This window comes from Ranitomeya variabilis, chromosome 6, assembly GCF_051348905.1.
Source record: "Ranitomeya variabilis isolate aRanVar5 chromosome 6, aRanVar5.hap1, whole genome shotgun sequence".
Classification (NCBI taxonomy): Eukaryota; Metazoa; Chordata; class Amphibia; order Anura; family Dendrobatidae; genus Ranitomeya; species Ranitomeya variabilis.
Genome location: NC_135237.1, coordinates 102,583,577 through 102,601,981, shown reverse-complemented (window position 1 = coordinate 102,601,981; position 18,405 = coordinate 102,583,577). Strand labels below are relative to the sequence as shown.

The 18,405-nt window shown below is 40.4% G+C and overlaps 1 protein-coding gene across 1 annotated transcript in view; it reads left to right on the top strand.

Annotated features, from left to right (window-relative positions):
- The window catches only part of TBC1D5 (TBC1 domain family member 5), a 745,630-nt gene that overhangs the window by 429,506 nt on the left and 297,719 nt on the right, over positions 1-18,405 (top strand). The window contains exons 7-12 of the mRNA XM_077268870.1: positions 696-785; positions 876-950; positions 4,429-4,496; positions 7,543-7,645; positions 14,409-14,497; positions 17,069-17,119. Coding sequence (XP_077124985.1) covers positions 696-785; positions 876-950; positions 4,429-4,496; positions 7,543-7,645; positions 14,409-14,497; positions 17,069-17,119 — 476 coding nt within the window. The remainder of the gene's footprint in view (positions 1-695; positions 786-875; positions 951-4,428; positions 4,497-7,542; positions 7,646-14,408; positions 14,498-17,068; positions 17,120-18,405) is intronic.

Genomic DNA, 18,405 nt, shown 5'->3' with positions numbered 1-18,405 from the left:
AGTCTGCAATCACTTTGTGACTTCAGACTTATGAATCCTCACATAGGACACACTGCGCACTATGAGGATTTGCTGGCACTAGGAATGAGGTTAGGTGTGACTGGAAACATGTGGTTTGCATACATGCGGTCACGTGCAGACTAGACATTCACAACTTCACTTAATGCAAGTGTATTTAGCGAGGCCATACACTTCTAGTTGGACTGTGGCCAAGACTATGCAATTCGCACACTTGCGGTCACAGGAACACCCGCTCCCGGCTCTAGCCCCAGAAAATCTTCACAGCACGCAGTCTGCTGTCACTTAGAGTGACTGCAGACTTGTAGCCCTAGGTCGGACAGACCCTTTAAGTGCACAATATTATCCTTTTATTATAGTCTTGGCCAGTAACACATTTTATTTAAGTATGTAGAGAAATATATTGTTCATGAATAGAAATGACCCATCACCGTGACCTGTTCTTATATATGGTAGGTGACTACCATTATCTTCTCATTATGTATCATCTATCATTTTGGATGAAATTTTAGAGATCCGCCCTGGAGTGCCACCTATCAAACTTCTTATCTGTATCGCTTCTGCTTGTTTTTTCCCGTGATCCTGCCTTTTTATTCTCAATGTATTACATTTTTCCCTTGATAATCAATGTCCTTTCCTAAGCTTGTTTGTAACACATTTCCATTTTTTATTGGCAGCTGTTTCTAAATGTTTTACCCCAAGACAGAAGCCAATGGATAAGTAAAACGGCAGAGTTAAGAACATGGTATAAAAAGATTAAGGAAATAGTAAGTGATATTTTCACTATTATCCAGCGCTGCTGTGAAACAGTGTCTGGTTGAGAGAAATGTAATGTTGCTGTGTTTGTCTTATTTTAGCATATCACAAATCCAAGGAAAGCTGCCGGACAGCAGGACTTAATGATAAATAATCCATTGTCACAGGATGAGGGGGTAAGTAGACGTCAGTCTCTTGAGACTACTAAAAGAAATGGTATCCGACACAATATTTAATTTTCAATATCAGTAAAACCTCTTATAAAGTGATTGTGTATAGAGCAATTGCCCTCCTTGAACTGCCTCTCAAAATACTAACCAGTAGTGAGGTGATGAGCGAACGCGCTCTGATAAGGTGTTATCCGATCATGCTCGGGTGCTAACTGAGTGACTTAGGCTGTGTACTTGAAAAAATGTTTGAGTCACCGCACCAGCATGTCTCTCGGCTGTTTAACAGCAGCAACACGTGCAGGGATTGCCTAACAAACCGGCTGCTGCGAGACATACAGGCGTGGGGACTCAAACATATTTTTCAAGCACGTCGAAGTCACTCGGTTAGCACACGAACATGCTCGGATAACACCTTATCTTCGCATGTTCGCTCATGACTACTGACCAAGTTAAAGCGAACCTGTTAGCAGTTTTGGCCGATATAAGATACGGCCATCACCTTTCAAGGCTTATCTACAGCATCCTATAATGCTGTAGATAAGCCCCCAGTTCGACCTAAAAGATAAGAAAAATAAGTTTTATTATACTCACCTGGTGGGGGGCGGTCCGGTCCGATGGGTGTCGCAGGTCCGGGGCCTCCCATCTTCTTGGAATGCCGCCCTCTTGTTGCTTCATCGCTCCCCAGCATCGCACTCCTGCATAGGCGTATTTATCTGTCCTGATGAGGGCAGAGTAAAGTACTGCAGTGCGCAGGTGCTGGGTCTCCCTGACCTTTCCCGACGCCTGCGCACTGCAGTACTTTGGTCTGCCCTCAACAGGACAGATAAATACGCCTATGCAGGAGCGCGATGCTGGGGAGCGATGAAGCAACAGGAGGGCAGCATCTAAAGAAGATGGGAGGACCCAGACCTGCGACACCCATCGGACCGGACCGCACCAGACAGCCCCCGGGTGAGTATAATAAAACTTTTTTTTCTTATCTTTTAGGTCGGTCCGGGGGCTTATCTACAGCATTATAGAATGCACCTGCAGCCTGATTTGCATACGGCTTTTAGGTTAGATTTCTGTCCTGACTGATATTAAAATCTTTTGTGTAGAAATCCATCTTTATTTGGGGATAAGTGCCTACATACAGTAGTGTTTAAAATAATAGCAGTCCAATAGGACTCACCAGATTAATCGCTGCTTTTGGTATAAATTATATTATCACATGTCAAACTATTTACCAGTTGGTGCAGCAGATTCTAAGAAAACCACCATGATCTGCAGGTTTTTGAGTCTGTGTATTAGAATAATTAATTGAAAGGGGGTGTGTTCAAAATAATAGAGCGGAGATCAATCAGTGAGGTCAATCATTGTGTGAAGAAACAGGTGGCCCTTCCTTCTGCATGCTAAAATGCCTTAGTCTGACAACCCTTTATTCAGTTGGGTTGTATCCCTTTCTGGATGACAGAAGGCTTCATTTGTGTAATCAAGATGTCTAAGGGTATGTTTCCACGGTCAGGAAACGCTGCTTGTTTGGCGCTGCGCAGAGCTGCAGCGTCAAACAAGCAGCGTCCAGATGTTCCAGCATAGTGGAGGGGATTTTATGCGTGGAAACCTGCACGCGGCGGCCCTGCGACTACGGACATGCTGCGCGTCTTTTCAGATCGCAGCATGTCCGTACACATTGCGGGGACGCAGCGTCCCCGCAAGGCATATCACAGGGCGCTATGGGAGAGAGCGATCATCCCGGATGTGAAGAGTTAACACATCCGGCATGATCGCGTCCCAGAAAGGGGGCGGGGCTTAGCGCCGAGCGGCTTCGCCGCTGCGGCGATACCGCCGGCCATCCTGAACGTGGAAACATACCCTAATGGTGGTTGAGCATTGCCTATTCTATTGGGTTTAGGCTACACGGCGACATGGGGTCTCTGACAATCCGAGTGACCAAAAATATTTGTGCTGTAAATAAAACAGCCAAGATGCGAACAAGTCCCATGTCACAAGCAACTTGCATTGAGGTCTATGGCAGATGTGTCACATGCAACTTGCAACCAAAGACAGAAAATCCAACACATTTGGAAACCTATATGACTCTGTGTCACAGTATATCACAGGTGGCAACACGACACCATCAGAAATCATTATATCCAGCATTGCTGTGTGACCATAGCTTTATTCTATGCTAGGGCCGGACATAATAATAATAATAATAATAATGCACATCTATGGTTAGTTAGCTTTATTCTAAACAGCAATTGCAGTAAAGTAACATAGACCATTAGCGGGGTTTTCCCAAAATCACAAGTTATTCTCCATCCATAGACACACGTTACTATATGACACAACCCAGGTTTAGCCTGCAGAAAATAGTTAAAGCTTAAATGCTCAGCATAAATGAGTACGCCACCTTTCAAAAGTAAGATTTTGATTAATAAACCACGGAACACGAGAACAATTTCCAAAATTTTGACAAAACTGCGTTTCATAGAAAATATATTTATCCCATATCTACCATGAGATATTAGTCACCAGATATGCTGTAGGTCCCATACAGGGTAAGGTTAGTGTGCAGTGATCCTAGTGCATATGGCTATGGTTCTGTCATGTCTCTGCAAACTTGCCTAATTATACTTTGTATTTCAACTATATTGAATAGCATTGTTCACTTCTATTGTAAAGAGATGCTGTAAAAGAAGTAAATAGCATAGACCATACAGTACGTCATTTCTTCTGATGCAAGTATTATATACATTACTTAATTTGATATCTGGAAGTAAAGCAGTGTTGTCCTACGGAGCCAATGATCTCTGATAATAGTGTGCTCCACATTTAGCCTTATAAGATGGCTGCTGCTGTATATACTGGTGATTCAGATAGAATGATAGAGTTGCAAGGGACCTCCTAGGTCATCTGGTCCAACCCTTGCTCAAAGCAGGAGTCACAAAATCATCCCAGACAGATGTCTGTCCAGCCTCTGTTTGAAGACTTCCATGGAAGGAGAACTCACCACCTCTGGTGGCAGCCTGTTCTACTCATTGATCACCCTCACTCTCAAAAAGTTTTTTTCTAATATCTAATCTGTAGCTTCTCCCTTTCAGTTTTATCCCATTGCTTTTAGTCTTTCCTTGTGCAAATGAGAGTAATGATGATCCTTGTACAATGTGACAGCCCTTGAGATATTTGTAGACAGCTAGTAAGTCTCCTCTCAGTCTTCTTTTTTGCAAGCTAAACAGTCCCAAATCCTGTAACCGTTCCTCATAGGTTTGCAGACCTTTCACCACTCTGGTCGCTCTTCTCTGAAATTGCTCCAGTTTGTTGATGTCTTTTTTAAAATGTGGTTCCCAAAACTGGACACAGTATTCCAGATGAGGCCTGAACAAAGAGGAGTAGAGGGCCATAATGACATGATTAGAAGAATGGTGAAGATGACATGATTAGAAGAATGGTGCTATGACGCTTATTCCCAATTTTGATTTATTTATTTATTTTGTTACGACAGAGTCTTTGGAATAAGTTCTTTCAGGATAAAGAACTCAGAGCGATGGTTGATCAAGATGTTAAAAGAACGTATGTATATTCTTTGTGCTTTTTAACCTTTTCTTCTAGTTTGTGTTTTTGTTGTTTTTTTAGTATGCAATACAATGCAATCAGTTATTCCATATTTTGAACAGCTCCCAATTCGCTGAGAGTTGTAGTTTTACAACAGCTGGACGTTGGCATGATGCAGCAATCAGCCAGATATAGTTGCTATTGAAACTATTCAACCCCCATTTTTACTTATTAGCAAAATTTACAAACTGTCTGCTTTTTGTAATAAGCCAATGAGACCAGAACAATTTATATAGCTCAAGATAAGTAATATAACAATTGCTTTCTCTAAATTCTTTGCAAAATGCCACTTCTTATGTTCACTACAGTCTCCAAATTATTCATCCCTTGTAGGAATAATATCTTTAGAACTTAGCAGAGCACCTTTGGCTGTTGTGACCTGCTGTATACATGATATACATGATACATAGCCAAACACCCAGCTTATGACTGTGTTCCTGAGGAAAATTAACCCATTTCTCATGTTTTTAGCCATCCTCAAGTTCTTTATTGCTCTTGGGTTGTCATGAGAGAGGTCAAAAATTTCAATTTCGGGTTCAAATTTAAAGGCACAATGGCATAACTACTTGGATGTGACAAAAAGAGGAGCTATCTGCAGCTGCATACTAAAAGCTGAAGGTCTACATGCCCATACTCCAAGACATCCATGCTTTGTAACCCAAAACCCAAGAAAAGACGAGTCTAATATGCTCTTAACCATTTAAATAAACCTCAAAAGTTTTGGAATTCTGTTATGTGGAGCAATTAAATAAATCTAGAACTTTTCAGGCCTATTGATCAGCATTATATCTGGAGGATGAAGAATGAGGTACACACACACAAATAATAAGACCCCGCCTAAGGTGAAGCATGATGGTGGCTCAGTGATGCTTCGGGGCAGAATTGCTTCATCTGGCAATGCAAATCTGCTTCGTGAAATCCTTGTAGAAAGCATCACCCCTTCAATAAGGAAACTGAAGCTCTGGCATCATTGGACCCTACAAATGGACAATGAAACCACGCATAAGCTCCAAGAAACTTGATATATAATTGATCAACGCTCTTTTAAGTGGGACAAAATTGGCACTTTTAATATTCCTGATGAAGCCACTCTTTATAGGTAGCACTAGTTAGTCACACTTCTTTTAGGATTTTATATTTGTTTATTTTTTATATATTACAGCATTTACCTGTTCCTCTTATTTGTGTACACTCTTCACTATTTATAAGCCATATGCTTTATAGGGCTTTCAGTTTAATCAGATTTTATTGGTTATACATAACAAAACATAACATAAAAAACAAATTTTCATTTGGGCCACGCAGGGCCTCATTGCATACAATAACCACAGAATGAAAATACCGCTCTTGTATATCCAAGTTGATCACATATGCATTTATAATTTATACACTATACTCTTTTCTCTGTATTATGTTAAAGGGAACCTGTCACCCCCAAAATCGATGATGAGCTAAGCCCACCAGCATCAGGGGCTTATCTACAGCATTCTGGAATCCTGTATATAAGCCCCCGATGTATCCTGAAAGATAAGAAAAAGAGGTTAGATTATACTCACCCAGGGGCGGTCCCGGTACGATGGGCGTCGCGGTCCGGTCCGGGGCCTCCCATCTTCTTACGATGACGTCCTCTTCTTGTCTTCATGCTGCGGCTCCGGCGCAGGCGTACTTTGTCTGCCCTGTTGAGATCAGAGCAAAGTACTGCAGTGCGCAGGCGCCGGGAAAGGTCAGAGAGGCCCAGCGCCAGCGCACTGCAGTACTTTACGCTTCCCTCAACAGGGCAGACAAAGTACGCCTGCGCCGGAGCCGCAGCGTGAAGACAAGAAGAGGATGTCATCGTATGAAGATGGGAGGCACCGGACCGCAACGCCCATCGTACCGGGACCGCCCCTGGGTGAGTATAATCTAACCTCTTTTTCTCCTCTTTCAGGATACATCGGGGGCTTATCTACCGCATTACAGAATGCTGTAGATAAGCCCCTGATAACGGTGGGCTTAGCTCATCGTCGATTTTGGGGGTGACCGGTTCCCATTAAAGATATATCTTTAAAAAAAAAAAAAGACAAACGAGAAAGATACCACAACATTGGTGAATATCGCTACCTAAGAAGGATATATAAATTGCTTTATTGGTCTTTCATTTTGCACTTTGATGTTTGGCTTTCCCCACTTAACTTGATATTCCATCACTGTTTTACCTGTAGTTGTATATGGATTAAGGTGGGTTCTCCACATGCATTTTTCTGTGGGAACCTTGGTATTCATTGCTTTTTAAATGTTTTTAATTTTTGTTTGTTATTTATGTTTCTAATAAATATTTCCATTTTTACTATCCTTGGTTTTTGGTGATATTGTAGGGATATTGATGCCTATTCCATACTTTTTGTTCTTTACTATTGTTTTTTGGTATATGACACATCTCTCTATGTATTTGTCTGAGCACTATCCCACTATCTACGTCTAATAGCAGCATAAGTGCCTTGGTGTCTCCGTTTTCAGTGCCTTTTGTACATCTTTGTCCCTGTACACGCTGATGGTATCCGCACCGATTAGATTGTGCAGCGACAAACCCCTTTGACAAGAGAAACGGTTGCAACAAGTTTATGTTGATGCATACATTTCTAGGAGGAAAAGGGAAGAACGGCACCAAGTTCTAGAAAATGTGAATTGTTTGAATTGTTATTTTATGAGGAAAACAAGTATTTCCTCAAGTAGACATGTTAATAGAGCCAACAGGTGGTATATAATGGGAGTCCGACTCGTCTCACTATAGCTATAGGGATTGAAGAATATTAAAATGTGTAAGAGAAACTGTCAACTAGCAGAATTAGAAGTGGGACAATTGGTTTTCTTTAAGAATTTTTCATGGAAGATAATCGTATAGTAGTTTCACTCCTGCCGAACATTTTTATATGTGGAAGTGAAATTTGCCTTTATTTCCTATCCTTTTCACAACTTCACTGATCAAATTGAATATTGCTAATCCTATCTAAAATATCTCTTCCAGATTTCCTGAAATGCAGTTCTTCCAGCAAGAAGATGTGAGAACTATCCTCACTGATGTACTTTTCTGTTATGCCAGAGAGAATGAACATTTGCTTTATAAGCAGGTCAGACGCGCCACTTACCTATAGGATCCATTGCCCTATTGATTATTGCTGTGCATTATGTGAATTATGAAACTCTTTGCTCTTCTAATGCGATCACTATAGATACTTGTGAAAAATGATTTTCTTACCATTGTAAACTTCTTTTTTCTCTTATTATTTTGCGGTTTTTAGCCTTTTACCAGTTACATGACATGTCCTGTGCGAGTATATTGGAGGAGCTGAGTCCACTTCATACATGGCAGGTGCCAGCTGTGTCATACAGCCAGCGCCCGCCTGTGACTGCAGCAATCAGAGCTAGATTCAGTCATTGCTGTTTAACCCATTATATTCCATTGACCACAGGATCTAAATGGTTGGACAATGAGGACGGCCGCTTAATTACCACCACACCCCATGGCACTGATGGGTTGCCTTTGCAGGCGATTTCACAACTCTTGGAGGGTTTTTTTATTTACCATGTTTACTATACGGTAAAATTGACCTGGTAGTATGATTCTCAAGGTCTGTACGATTGCTCAGATACCATGTGTGTATAGTTTTTCTTTAAGTGGTAAAAAAAAATTCAGAAATTTGTCAAAAAAGAAACCAACAAAATTTTTCTTGTGCCGACATTTTCTGAGATCGGTAACGCTTTTAATTTTTGAGATATAGTGCTGAGCGAGGGCTTATTTTTTGTACCCTGAGCTGACAGTTTTAGTGATTTTATTTTAGGGTTGATACAATGCTTTGAATGCCTCTTATTGCATCTTACTGCAATTTTGCAGCTGTCAAAAAAAGGAATTCTGGCGTTTCAATTTTTTTTCTTGTTATGTCGTTTACCTGTCTGATAAATTTTCTTTATATTTTGATAGATCGGACATTTATGAACAAAGTGATACCAAATATTTGTATTTTTTATTTATTTTTAGTTGTTTTATTTGTAATGGGGCTAAAGGGGGAGATTTGAAATTTAATGTTTTTTTTATTTTTTTTCATATTTTTAAAAACATGGCTTTTACAGGAGAATCATCATGACAAGCACGGAGATCTTTAGCAGATCTTCGTCTGTCATGGCAACAGATCGGCGCCCCGCGATCATGTTACGGGTGTGCCTATTGGCTTGCGAAATAACACATCCCCTGCCAACGTGTGTTGAATGCCGCTGTCAGAGATTGTCAGTATCGTTCAACCTGCTGATGTTAAAGGCATATGATGGCTGATTAAATCAGCCATCATCTGCCGGGAAACATGCATGCGAGCCGCATCAAAGACATATGAAGTAAATGTACATTATATGTCGTGAAGGGAATAAAGAAAATTTGTCAGCGTCTTAAGATTTGATAAGACACTGTTTTACCTGCTGCAGCTCTGCTAGTCTTCTACTTGGTATGCTTCCTCCATTTAGTCCTCTATATCTATGATCTCTTAACATCCCTTTCTGCCTAGGCACAGTATAGGCAGAAAGATGTCAATCAATGGTGAGGGGAATTTGAAAAAGCTCATGATTGAGAGGATTTGCAGATAAAACTGTGATTTTTATCAAAACTACACAAAAAAGCCCAGTTATTGATCAGTGTCTCTGTCCTCTTTAATGCTGCCAACATAATGAAAAGCATAATCCTGATGACAGGTTTGTTTTTTACCATTTCCCCAAAAAATTCTCAATCTTGCAGTTTTTACTCTGGCTGCTGAGCATTACAATAAGCTGTTCTGTTCATGTTCTGTAGCAATCTTTTTTAAATTGTCATCTGATTATTACAGGAGTCCCCAACCTTTACCTCGGGATACACATGTTGTCCCATGAATTGTGGTTCTCGGCTGTCTGCCAGCTTGGTGCATTAGCTCCAGGTTCTTGCAAACTGGTCTGAAGGTCACATCTCAAAATGGTGAATTTTGTGAGTGGTCCTGCACAGAAGAGAAGATCTGCATGCACATATTCTGGTCTTAGGGGTTTGGAGATAATTTTAGTATGGTAGGCTGAAGACAAGATGATACTATCTGTCAGAGGAGGTGCTTGAAGCTGAATCAGGAATTGGGAATACTTGATGGGATGATACAGAATGGGGGGTATTGTGGTAACTCCTGGATCTTGGTTTACTGCTTCGGGGGGATTTCTGTGGAAAGCTTTGATTATCATTAACCCATAATGGGAGCTTTGGTTGTCACTCCTGTGAGTGGAGCAGGAGCTGGATGTGGCTGACAAGGTCAGAAAGGTTGGGGAACGCATGATTATCACAACAGGCGTATTACAAGGAATGATCACACCTGTATATCGATAACTGATGATCCTCTGGTCATAATAGGTTATGGCCACAGATCACCTCCTCCCCTTTATTACACATTCTCATTGGCACATATCAGATCATTCCTAGAATACATTTCCATAAAAGTCACTACTGTTTCCTATGCTCCGTGTGGCTTCTGTATAGCGTAAGTCTTAACTGCTGTTAAACCACCACTCTATTTTCTTTAATTTCATAATTTCAGCACTGGAGTGTTGCTACTAATCTAATTTCCCTGCCCCAGTCTTACATTTACCACCTGCCTTTTTCAGCTCTTCCCAGTGACACTGGTCTTGTGACACCCTCTTGTGACTGCAGCCTCTGACTTACCAGATTTTAGAGGTAATGGTCACAAGCTCTCAATGTAATTCTATGAGAGCCTCGTTTTCCGGCAGGTCACAAACTGCTGAAGACATACCAGAGTGGTGCCTATAACAGAAGGAGTGTCACGCTTGTGGAATGTAGACCCTCTGAGTGACCTTCTTGGATGCTAGTTGGAAGGGGAGCATTGCCACTAGGGAAAGATAAGGGGAGCACCACTGAAACTTGCCCTGAGTTCCCTGACGTCTCTAGATGGGTTATTTCACCTTGTGCGACGATCACGTTCCTATCATTGTCTTAGCCTAAGCATGGCCCTGGCTAGTGCTTGGGGCAGCAGGATCACTAGTCCTTCTCTATGATCTAAATAAAAAGGTTAACAGACAAGGGTAAAAAGGGAGAGGAAGGTTTAGACAGACCAAAAGGGAGATAAAGAAAAGGAAGACACCAAACAAACTTCCAAACGGCAGTCTTTGGAGCCAACTTCTAGAGGACTTCTCTTTCCACGGCTACCAAAATCTAGCAAACTATCACTGGCAACTAGCTAAGCTAATATGTGAGTACTTGTATCAGAGGGGAGTGGAGAAATCAGAACAGCTGTGATAACTCAGGACAGAAAGCTTTAGGAGACAAACCGAAATATTCATACCTTGCAATAAAAGAACAAGAGAAATCTGCACAGCTGGCTTTAAAGCAAAGTAGATCCAAACAGTGCAGGCGTGTATCCAAACGCTGCAATCTTCTGACCTCTGAAATAGAAGAGAATAGAAAGTATGAAGATATCTATTGGTAAATATGAGACTATCGGCATGGAATTTAAATTTATAGCGCCATTCTAACTTGGCAATAAAAAAGAAACGTTGGATTGGTGCTTTTATGTAAGCTTGGACAAGATGGCTGTCTGCAAAATCATGTATAGAAAATAAAATACAAATTTTCTAATAAGAAAGGTAAAGATAGATTAGAGAAAAAAAGAATTTGTATAAGTATTTGGTTTTTTTTGGTGAAAATAAGGTCTTGGGACCCTTAGCCATAGTTAATGGCCAAGGGCTGCATACCCCCAGACCATTGCCAATGCTTTAATAGTCCGTATCGTATATAGCAATGAGGAGTGTGATATCGTAACCCAGGATTAAAAGAGACTGCACAAAACTGTTTATATTCAGCAGCTATTAGAGATTTGGAGAAACATAGGGGGCCTCCTAGCAGAGACTCATTTTCAAGTTAATGCCGTTTTTGTATTAGTTTTCGGCAGAGAACATTGGGAAAAAAGACACTAAAGAACTTTGTAAAATCAAATTACGTTAACTAAGCAATAAACAAGTTCGGAAAGGCATATTTCCTAGCTATGTTAACTGCGATGTGAAAACGAATCGTTAAGCCAAATAAAAATTAATGGCGAGCAATTTTTTTTCCTTATTTTATTTTATTTTTTTTCTTATAAATTTCCTTGGTTGTAATTATTCAACGGTGTCCATTCCCACAGCGTTAAGTGAATACACCCCAGGCACGTCATGCATTGAAGTGGGAAACCGTGTATAATTTTAAACAAAGTCTGTCATTTACTGAACTAGAAAGTAATATTATTACTGGGTAAGAATTAAAACAGCTTAATTACCCCCTGCTTGGGTTTGATATCTTGAAGATGCCTTACAGAGAAATAACACCTTTCTGCATAAGGAATGAATATTTAACTTGATAACATTTAAAAGAAGAGAAAAACTTAAGTCTCCGCACAAGCTGTTAAAGCCATTACTTTGTAGTAGGTGACACCCCGTTTAACATAGACCATATTGTTAATAGTTATGGGGTTTTATTGAATTAATGAGACTGTTATCATGTAGTAGAATGTCTTGCTGAGTTAATTGAAACCGCATAGATTACATAAATGGTATTAATGAACTTTGACTGCCTGATGCTCCAGCTTTAATAAAGACTGCTTGGTGGGCTAAATGAACACAGGCATATAAAGAACAGGTTCAATTTTGCGAGCCTACAGGCTGTTGACAAACACAAAACTTTAGCACAGTTTTCTTTTTCCGTTTGCAGCATTGCATACTGATAGAAGGAATGCAATGTGAAAAGTTCTCTTAAAGGGAGTCTGTTGGCACAAAATGACTGCACCTACCCACTTACTTGTTCCCTTTTACGCCCATAAAGCCACAGCTGTCCAAAAAGGAAGAAGAAAACGGAGATTAAAAATAAACAAGTAGGTAGAAAGGTGCGCTAATTTATTTGGCCCAAGCCAAGGGTTCACCAAGTTCATGTGCTTGGTCTTAGTAGTCATTTTCTGCCGTCAAATTCCCTTTAAAGACAACCTGATACATGCTGCCCAATCCACATGCAACATGTATGTGATTTCAGCCAAGTGTGTTTGACACTGAAGCGTTGCGTCTAAAAGCATACTTTTATTAGTCTGCCGCGTGGTTCAATTTCCGGCAAATGTAGAAAGAAACCGGTTGATCCTGTGCAGTTGGCAGGACCTGGCTGTCCAGCTAGTGTTCCTGACAGCTATTAAAAGTATGTTTGTCTCTGAAACTCTGCAGCATTTTAGATATGCAAATTGCCTCTTCAGAGAAAAAGAGGACTTGAACTCTATAGCGCCACCTGTTGGAAGTAGCGATCCTACAAGTCACAATCAACCCTTTAACGAGTCGTGCAATATAACTTATGATAAAATGCCAAATCAGTATCTCAATTCGCAGACACGGTGTTTCGGGCTGTTGGCCCTCATCAGTGCGAAGGATGAGAGCTGATTTGGCTAGGTGAGAGGCTCTGGACTGGGATCTAAGGGGTAACGTTTCTCCATGTGGAGAGTGATATACCAGCTCTGGCTTGTCAAGGTAAGGAGGCTTATTCTCCGTGCAATGCGCCTCAGCATCTTATAGCAAATCATGCCTGGCTGAGATCATACAGTCAGAGCATAAATAAGGATTGAACACGTCACCAATTTTCTAAGTAAATATATTTATAAAGGTGTCCACTACTAGGACAACCCCTTCTTGATCTAAATGTTTGGCGCTGATAAAATAAAAAAGCTTATACTCACCTCCTGTGCCGACGCCGTTCCAGCTGTGTCAGCACTCGCAATCCTGGGGCTCTCGTGCGGTTGTTATTACATGTGAGCTTGGCACCCAATTGGTGTCACTGTCTCCACCTTCGAACAAATCAAACATCAAGAGGAAGTGAGACAGAAGTCACAGCCATGATTTCCTGATGCTGTTTGATTTGTCATAAGGTGGGGACAGTGACCCCAGCGCTGATTGTACCACAGGCTCACATGTCATAACAACTGCGCGAGAGCCTCGGGAATGCGACTGCCGACATCGCTGGAACTGTGCCGGCACGTGAGGCGAGTATAAGCTTTTCTGTTTTATAGGGCCAAGCATGAGGAATGGAGAAGGGGTTGTCCTAGTGGTGGACAACTTCTATAATTCTTGAAAGGTGAGCTGGAAAAATGTTCCTTTTTTTTGTACAAGAGGCCTGAGACCCCCATCTCTTGGTGATGTAAAGGATTGCATGTGTGTAGAGTTCTAGCAGTGTAGAAAGCCAAGTGTATTGATTACACTCGAGCACACAGAAGGAAAAAGATTCCGAGCGCTTCTGTGTAAGCACCCGAGAGTGGCATGTGGTAGGTGCCCACCTGTGGCACAAGTGATGGGAACTGAACACATTTTTATTTACAGCTGAATTTGAGACTTTAGAAACCTTCTGTAATTAATAAGTAGCCTTTATGGCCAAATGTATGTAGTCAGCGCTGATAATTAATAAAGGACTTAGCCAGGACTACTCAGTTCTGCATCAGGAGGTGCACAACACCATTTATTTCTCGACTAAGTTGGAATGAGTGCACGATCGACAGGTATTGCGCACCTGTTCTATACATTAGGGCATTAGGATAGGAAAGGTGATTGATACCTGCCCATCATGCATAGATGGATAGGTGCGCAATATCCACAAAAATGCCTAACATTTGTGGAAATTTTTCCCAGTTGAATGAAGGCTTTTATATCTGGAAAAGGGACCCAACTCTACATCCTCCAAGTTATTCCGTGTAATAAATAATAATTGCATTTTCAGATAATCTGCACAGAACAGTCTTGAACAGTCGGGTATATTTACATGAATATTGTTTTTGGCATTTCTATAAAACAGAGTACTGATAATTTACTCTTAATTTTCAGGGAATGCATGAACTGTTGGCGCCCATATTATTCATACTGCATTGTGATCATCAGGCGTTTATGCATGCAAGTGAAGCTGCACAACCAAGGTGGGTACTTCTACACCTAGTGTGGTATTTTAGCAAGTGATCCATGGGGGTCTTGCAGTAGACGGCCCCTGCACTGGTTGGCTGACGTATATTCTTTGAACATAATGAACAGCACCGTCATCACCTGACTTTCAATCAATGAAGCAACAGAAAATATTATATACAATACACCGAGAAAGATTGAAATACCTCACTGGTTCAGCTTAGGAAGAAGACTAGACATAGGATATATTAAGAAAAGCTTGATTTCAATTAAATTTTGTCTAAGGGCAAGTTAAGATAGTAATCTCGCTCCATCCTGCCCTGTCACACATGCAGGAGTTTAGTCCATCTGTCCCTTTGTAAGCTCTTCTGTCTACAGTTGTGGCCAATAGTCTTGAGACTGACACATATTTTGGTTCTTCGCTTCACTTTTTTTGTGGCATTAACTTTAGTTGTCATGAAGAGCAATCAGATGAATTGCAAAAAAAATTGCAGTCATTTCTTGCTATGAAAATTAACTTCATCTGTAAAACCTCAATTCCACTGAATTTCAGCCTTGCACCAAATTGATCTGCTTACTTCATTTCAGTGATCTTCTCTTCAGGTCAAGAGAAAATGTTAATGAGGTCAAAGCAGCTGATCTCTCACTCTGTTGTTCTGATTGAGTTGTGGAGCTGAATGGTTGCTTTAAAAGGAGGCTTCAAAATCATTGTCTAATTCTGATAACCATGGTCACCTCCAAGGAAACGTGCAGTCATCATTACTTTACATCAAAGTGGCTTTACATCCAAAGACCATTGTTGATTGTAGGATTGCCCTTAAATCAACCATTTATTGGATCATTAAGAACTTTAGAGAGGTTCCATTCTTGTGGAGAAGGCGTCAGTGAGTCCAAGAAAGTACATCAAGTGCCAGGACTGTATTCTACAGAGGATTGGAGATCCATTCAATACCAGTGCAGAGCTTGCTCTTCAATAGAAGGCAGGTGTCAATGCTTCTGTCAAGAAGGACAGCAAAGAAACACTTATTTCAAAGAAAAACATTAAGAACAGGTTGACATTCTGCAAAAAGTACATCACGATTGAAGTGCAGATGACTGGGTTTCAATGCTGCAAAGTAAGCCAGTGGCCAGGCTTTGCACTATTTATCATCTTCCCTGATGAATGAAGCTTCTTGAGGAAACATGGTGGAAGAAAACCAGGGCGATTTTCTGATCAGGCATTCAAACAAGGAATCATTGCCTCCCTAACATCTGATGATCTTTCAACTGGAGCTATGCGGGATTAGAGTTGAGCGACTATGTTCGGAATCAGTCGCCGAATCTGAATTTGCCATAGTCGTGCCATATTGTTACCCTATTCGTGCCGAATTTATGTTTGATGATCGATTCCGAACATATTTGGTCATTTCTACTCCCATTGACTCCAATGACATTTAGCTGTGTTTGGCAAATATTGCAAAAACAATATTTGCCACCGATCGTAATCGGAACCGGATTTTGAAAAATTTGTTCAGCTCTATTCAGGATGGTCTTCTGACACATTGGTGAAATTGTTCCTAGTACTTATTCTGCGGCATTGTTTTTATATTCATAGGGCTTTAGTTTGAAGTCCAAAAAGCACTTTTGGAATTGGTGACAGTATTTATTTGATGTTTTCATATGTAAACAGGGTTTTTAATGTTATATTAAAAGTTATGTTTCATACCTAATCTTTTTGCTGGTTATTGCAATTTATAAACAGTAGATGCTATTGATCCAAAATATATGTTATGCTGAGTATTTAGGATCTAAAAACAGTAGTAAACTTTGTGAAAATTAAAAATTTGTGCCACTTTCAAAACTTTTGGTCACGACTTTACTAGTAAATATTATTACAAAGTAGTACTATGAAGGGTTGAATAGCCTTGTGATTTATGACCATGTTTAGATGCTGCATTTTTGGAAAGGAGAGGCATTCAGTGATCCATTTCTTCCCTTCATGTCAGATGTAGGTATGTATAACAAAGCTAGAGTAGATATACAGTGTAAAAATCTGCATCAAACAGCCCCATAGATCTGAGCCCTCAGGAGTCACATATTAGCAGAATTAGGTATTTGAAAAGGGTTAGTCCTCTTCAACTTTTGTTTTTGCATAAATGGGACCAAGGAAGTTTTGGAATGGGAGCTGAAGGATCTACGGTAATTTTTTTTTTTACTTTTTATGCCACTTAGAGCCTTTAAACATTTGTTAAGGTTGGCGACCTAATGAAACCTGTAGATGAAACTTTTTGGGTTGTTCTACCACTGTAAAAACACAATATATAGGGATGGAGTAGCACACCTCATTGAGAATCTGCCTGCAACGTGCTTGCTTAGCTAGCGATGATAAATGCCAATGTCTCCACCAACTGATGAATGTTGCCTCATTTGTTCTTCAGTAAAAGTCTGACAATTAATGACTGTTAGAAATGTTTAGAAGAAAAACCTGTTTTTTATTTTACTTGTTCCCAAAGAAACAACTCAAAAATGCATATTTTTCAATCATAAGATGTATTGACATTATGGTGCACGGCATAAAATACATTAATATTATGGGGTTTTTTTTCTAGTGAAGAAATGAAAGTTCTGTTGAATCCTGATTTCTTGGAACATGACGCCTAGTAAGTCAGAAACCTTAGCAATGCTGAACTATTTAATTAATATATATAAATTATAACATTCACTGGCCATCTGATGGGTGTTGGACGCTGTTATATGGCACACTGATGCAAACACAATGACAATGCTACAGTACTATGCAAAAATGTAATGCACTGTTATTACACACATAAAAATGCACGTTTTGATCACAGTGTGTGAACACATCTGCATGCCACTAGGTGACCTCCTGTAGATTTATGTATTTTACTCACTTATATAGCACCGTCATATTCTGCAGCGCTTTACAGACATTGTCATCACTGTCCCCATTGGGGCTCACAATCTGAATTCCCTATCAGTATGTCTGTGGAGTGTGGGAGGAAACCCACGCAAACACGGGGAAAACATGCAAAGTGTTATCAAATCAACACTGCATACATTGGATGCATAAATTGAACCACTGCTGCACAAAATACGTCAAACTGAGGCTTTTAATGCGCATTTTCATCAAAGTTTGAGGCGCTAATAATCAAACTGCTTCCTTCACCTCTGGGGTGTTCCTCTGATTTACATGACTGCAGGTCACTTTATGTTCACTTCAACCCTACATTAAATATTGCTGACTCCATCCTATAAACCTGTTCAAAGGCTAAACTCTTATTTATGGTCCATATCTGATATAGGACACCCTGGTTAAAAGGGTTCTCCAGGAATAAAAAAAAGAAAGAAAATGTCATTCTAAATAAATTCCTAACTACTTTTTATTAGCAAATCACAGTTGTTTTGTCTAGAGGGGTAATCTCTATAAAACTCAACTGACCGCCATCTTATTACAATGAAAGAGAATATTGATAAATTGGGTGCCTGTGAGCATGTGCAGTAGGAAGTACCATCATTCCCTTCTTGTGTAGGAAGCTGTGCTCCCAATACCGGAGATTCCAGGAGTGGTGAGGTAAGAAGAGGCTGCTCACATTTAAGTCCACCCTGAATTTCTGATCTAATGCTGAAGATACCAAGAGTGCTAAGAAAGAAGAGGCTGCTCACACTGCTGCCCACACTGCCTATCTGTTCTAATACTAGAGATACAAAGAGTGCTGCGATAAGAAGAGGCTGCTCACTCTGCTGCCCACCCTGAATTTCAGATCTAATACTTGTGATACCAAGAGAGCTAAGGAAAGAAGAGGCTGCTCACACTGCTGTCCACCCTGAATTTTTGATCTAATACTGAAGATACCAAGAGTGCTGAGGAAAGAAGAGGCTGCTCACACTGCTTCCCACATTGCCTATCTGATCTAATACTAGAGAT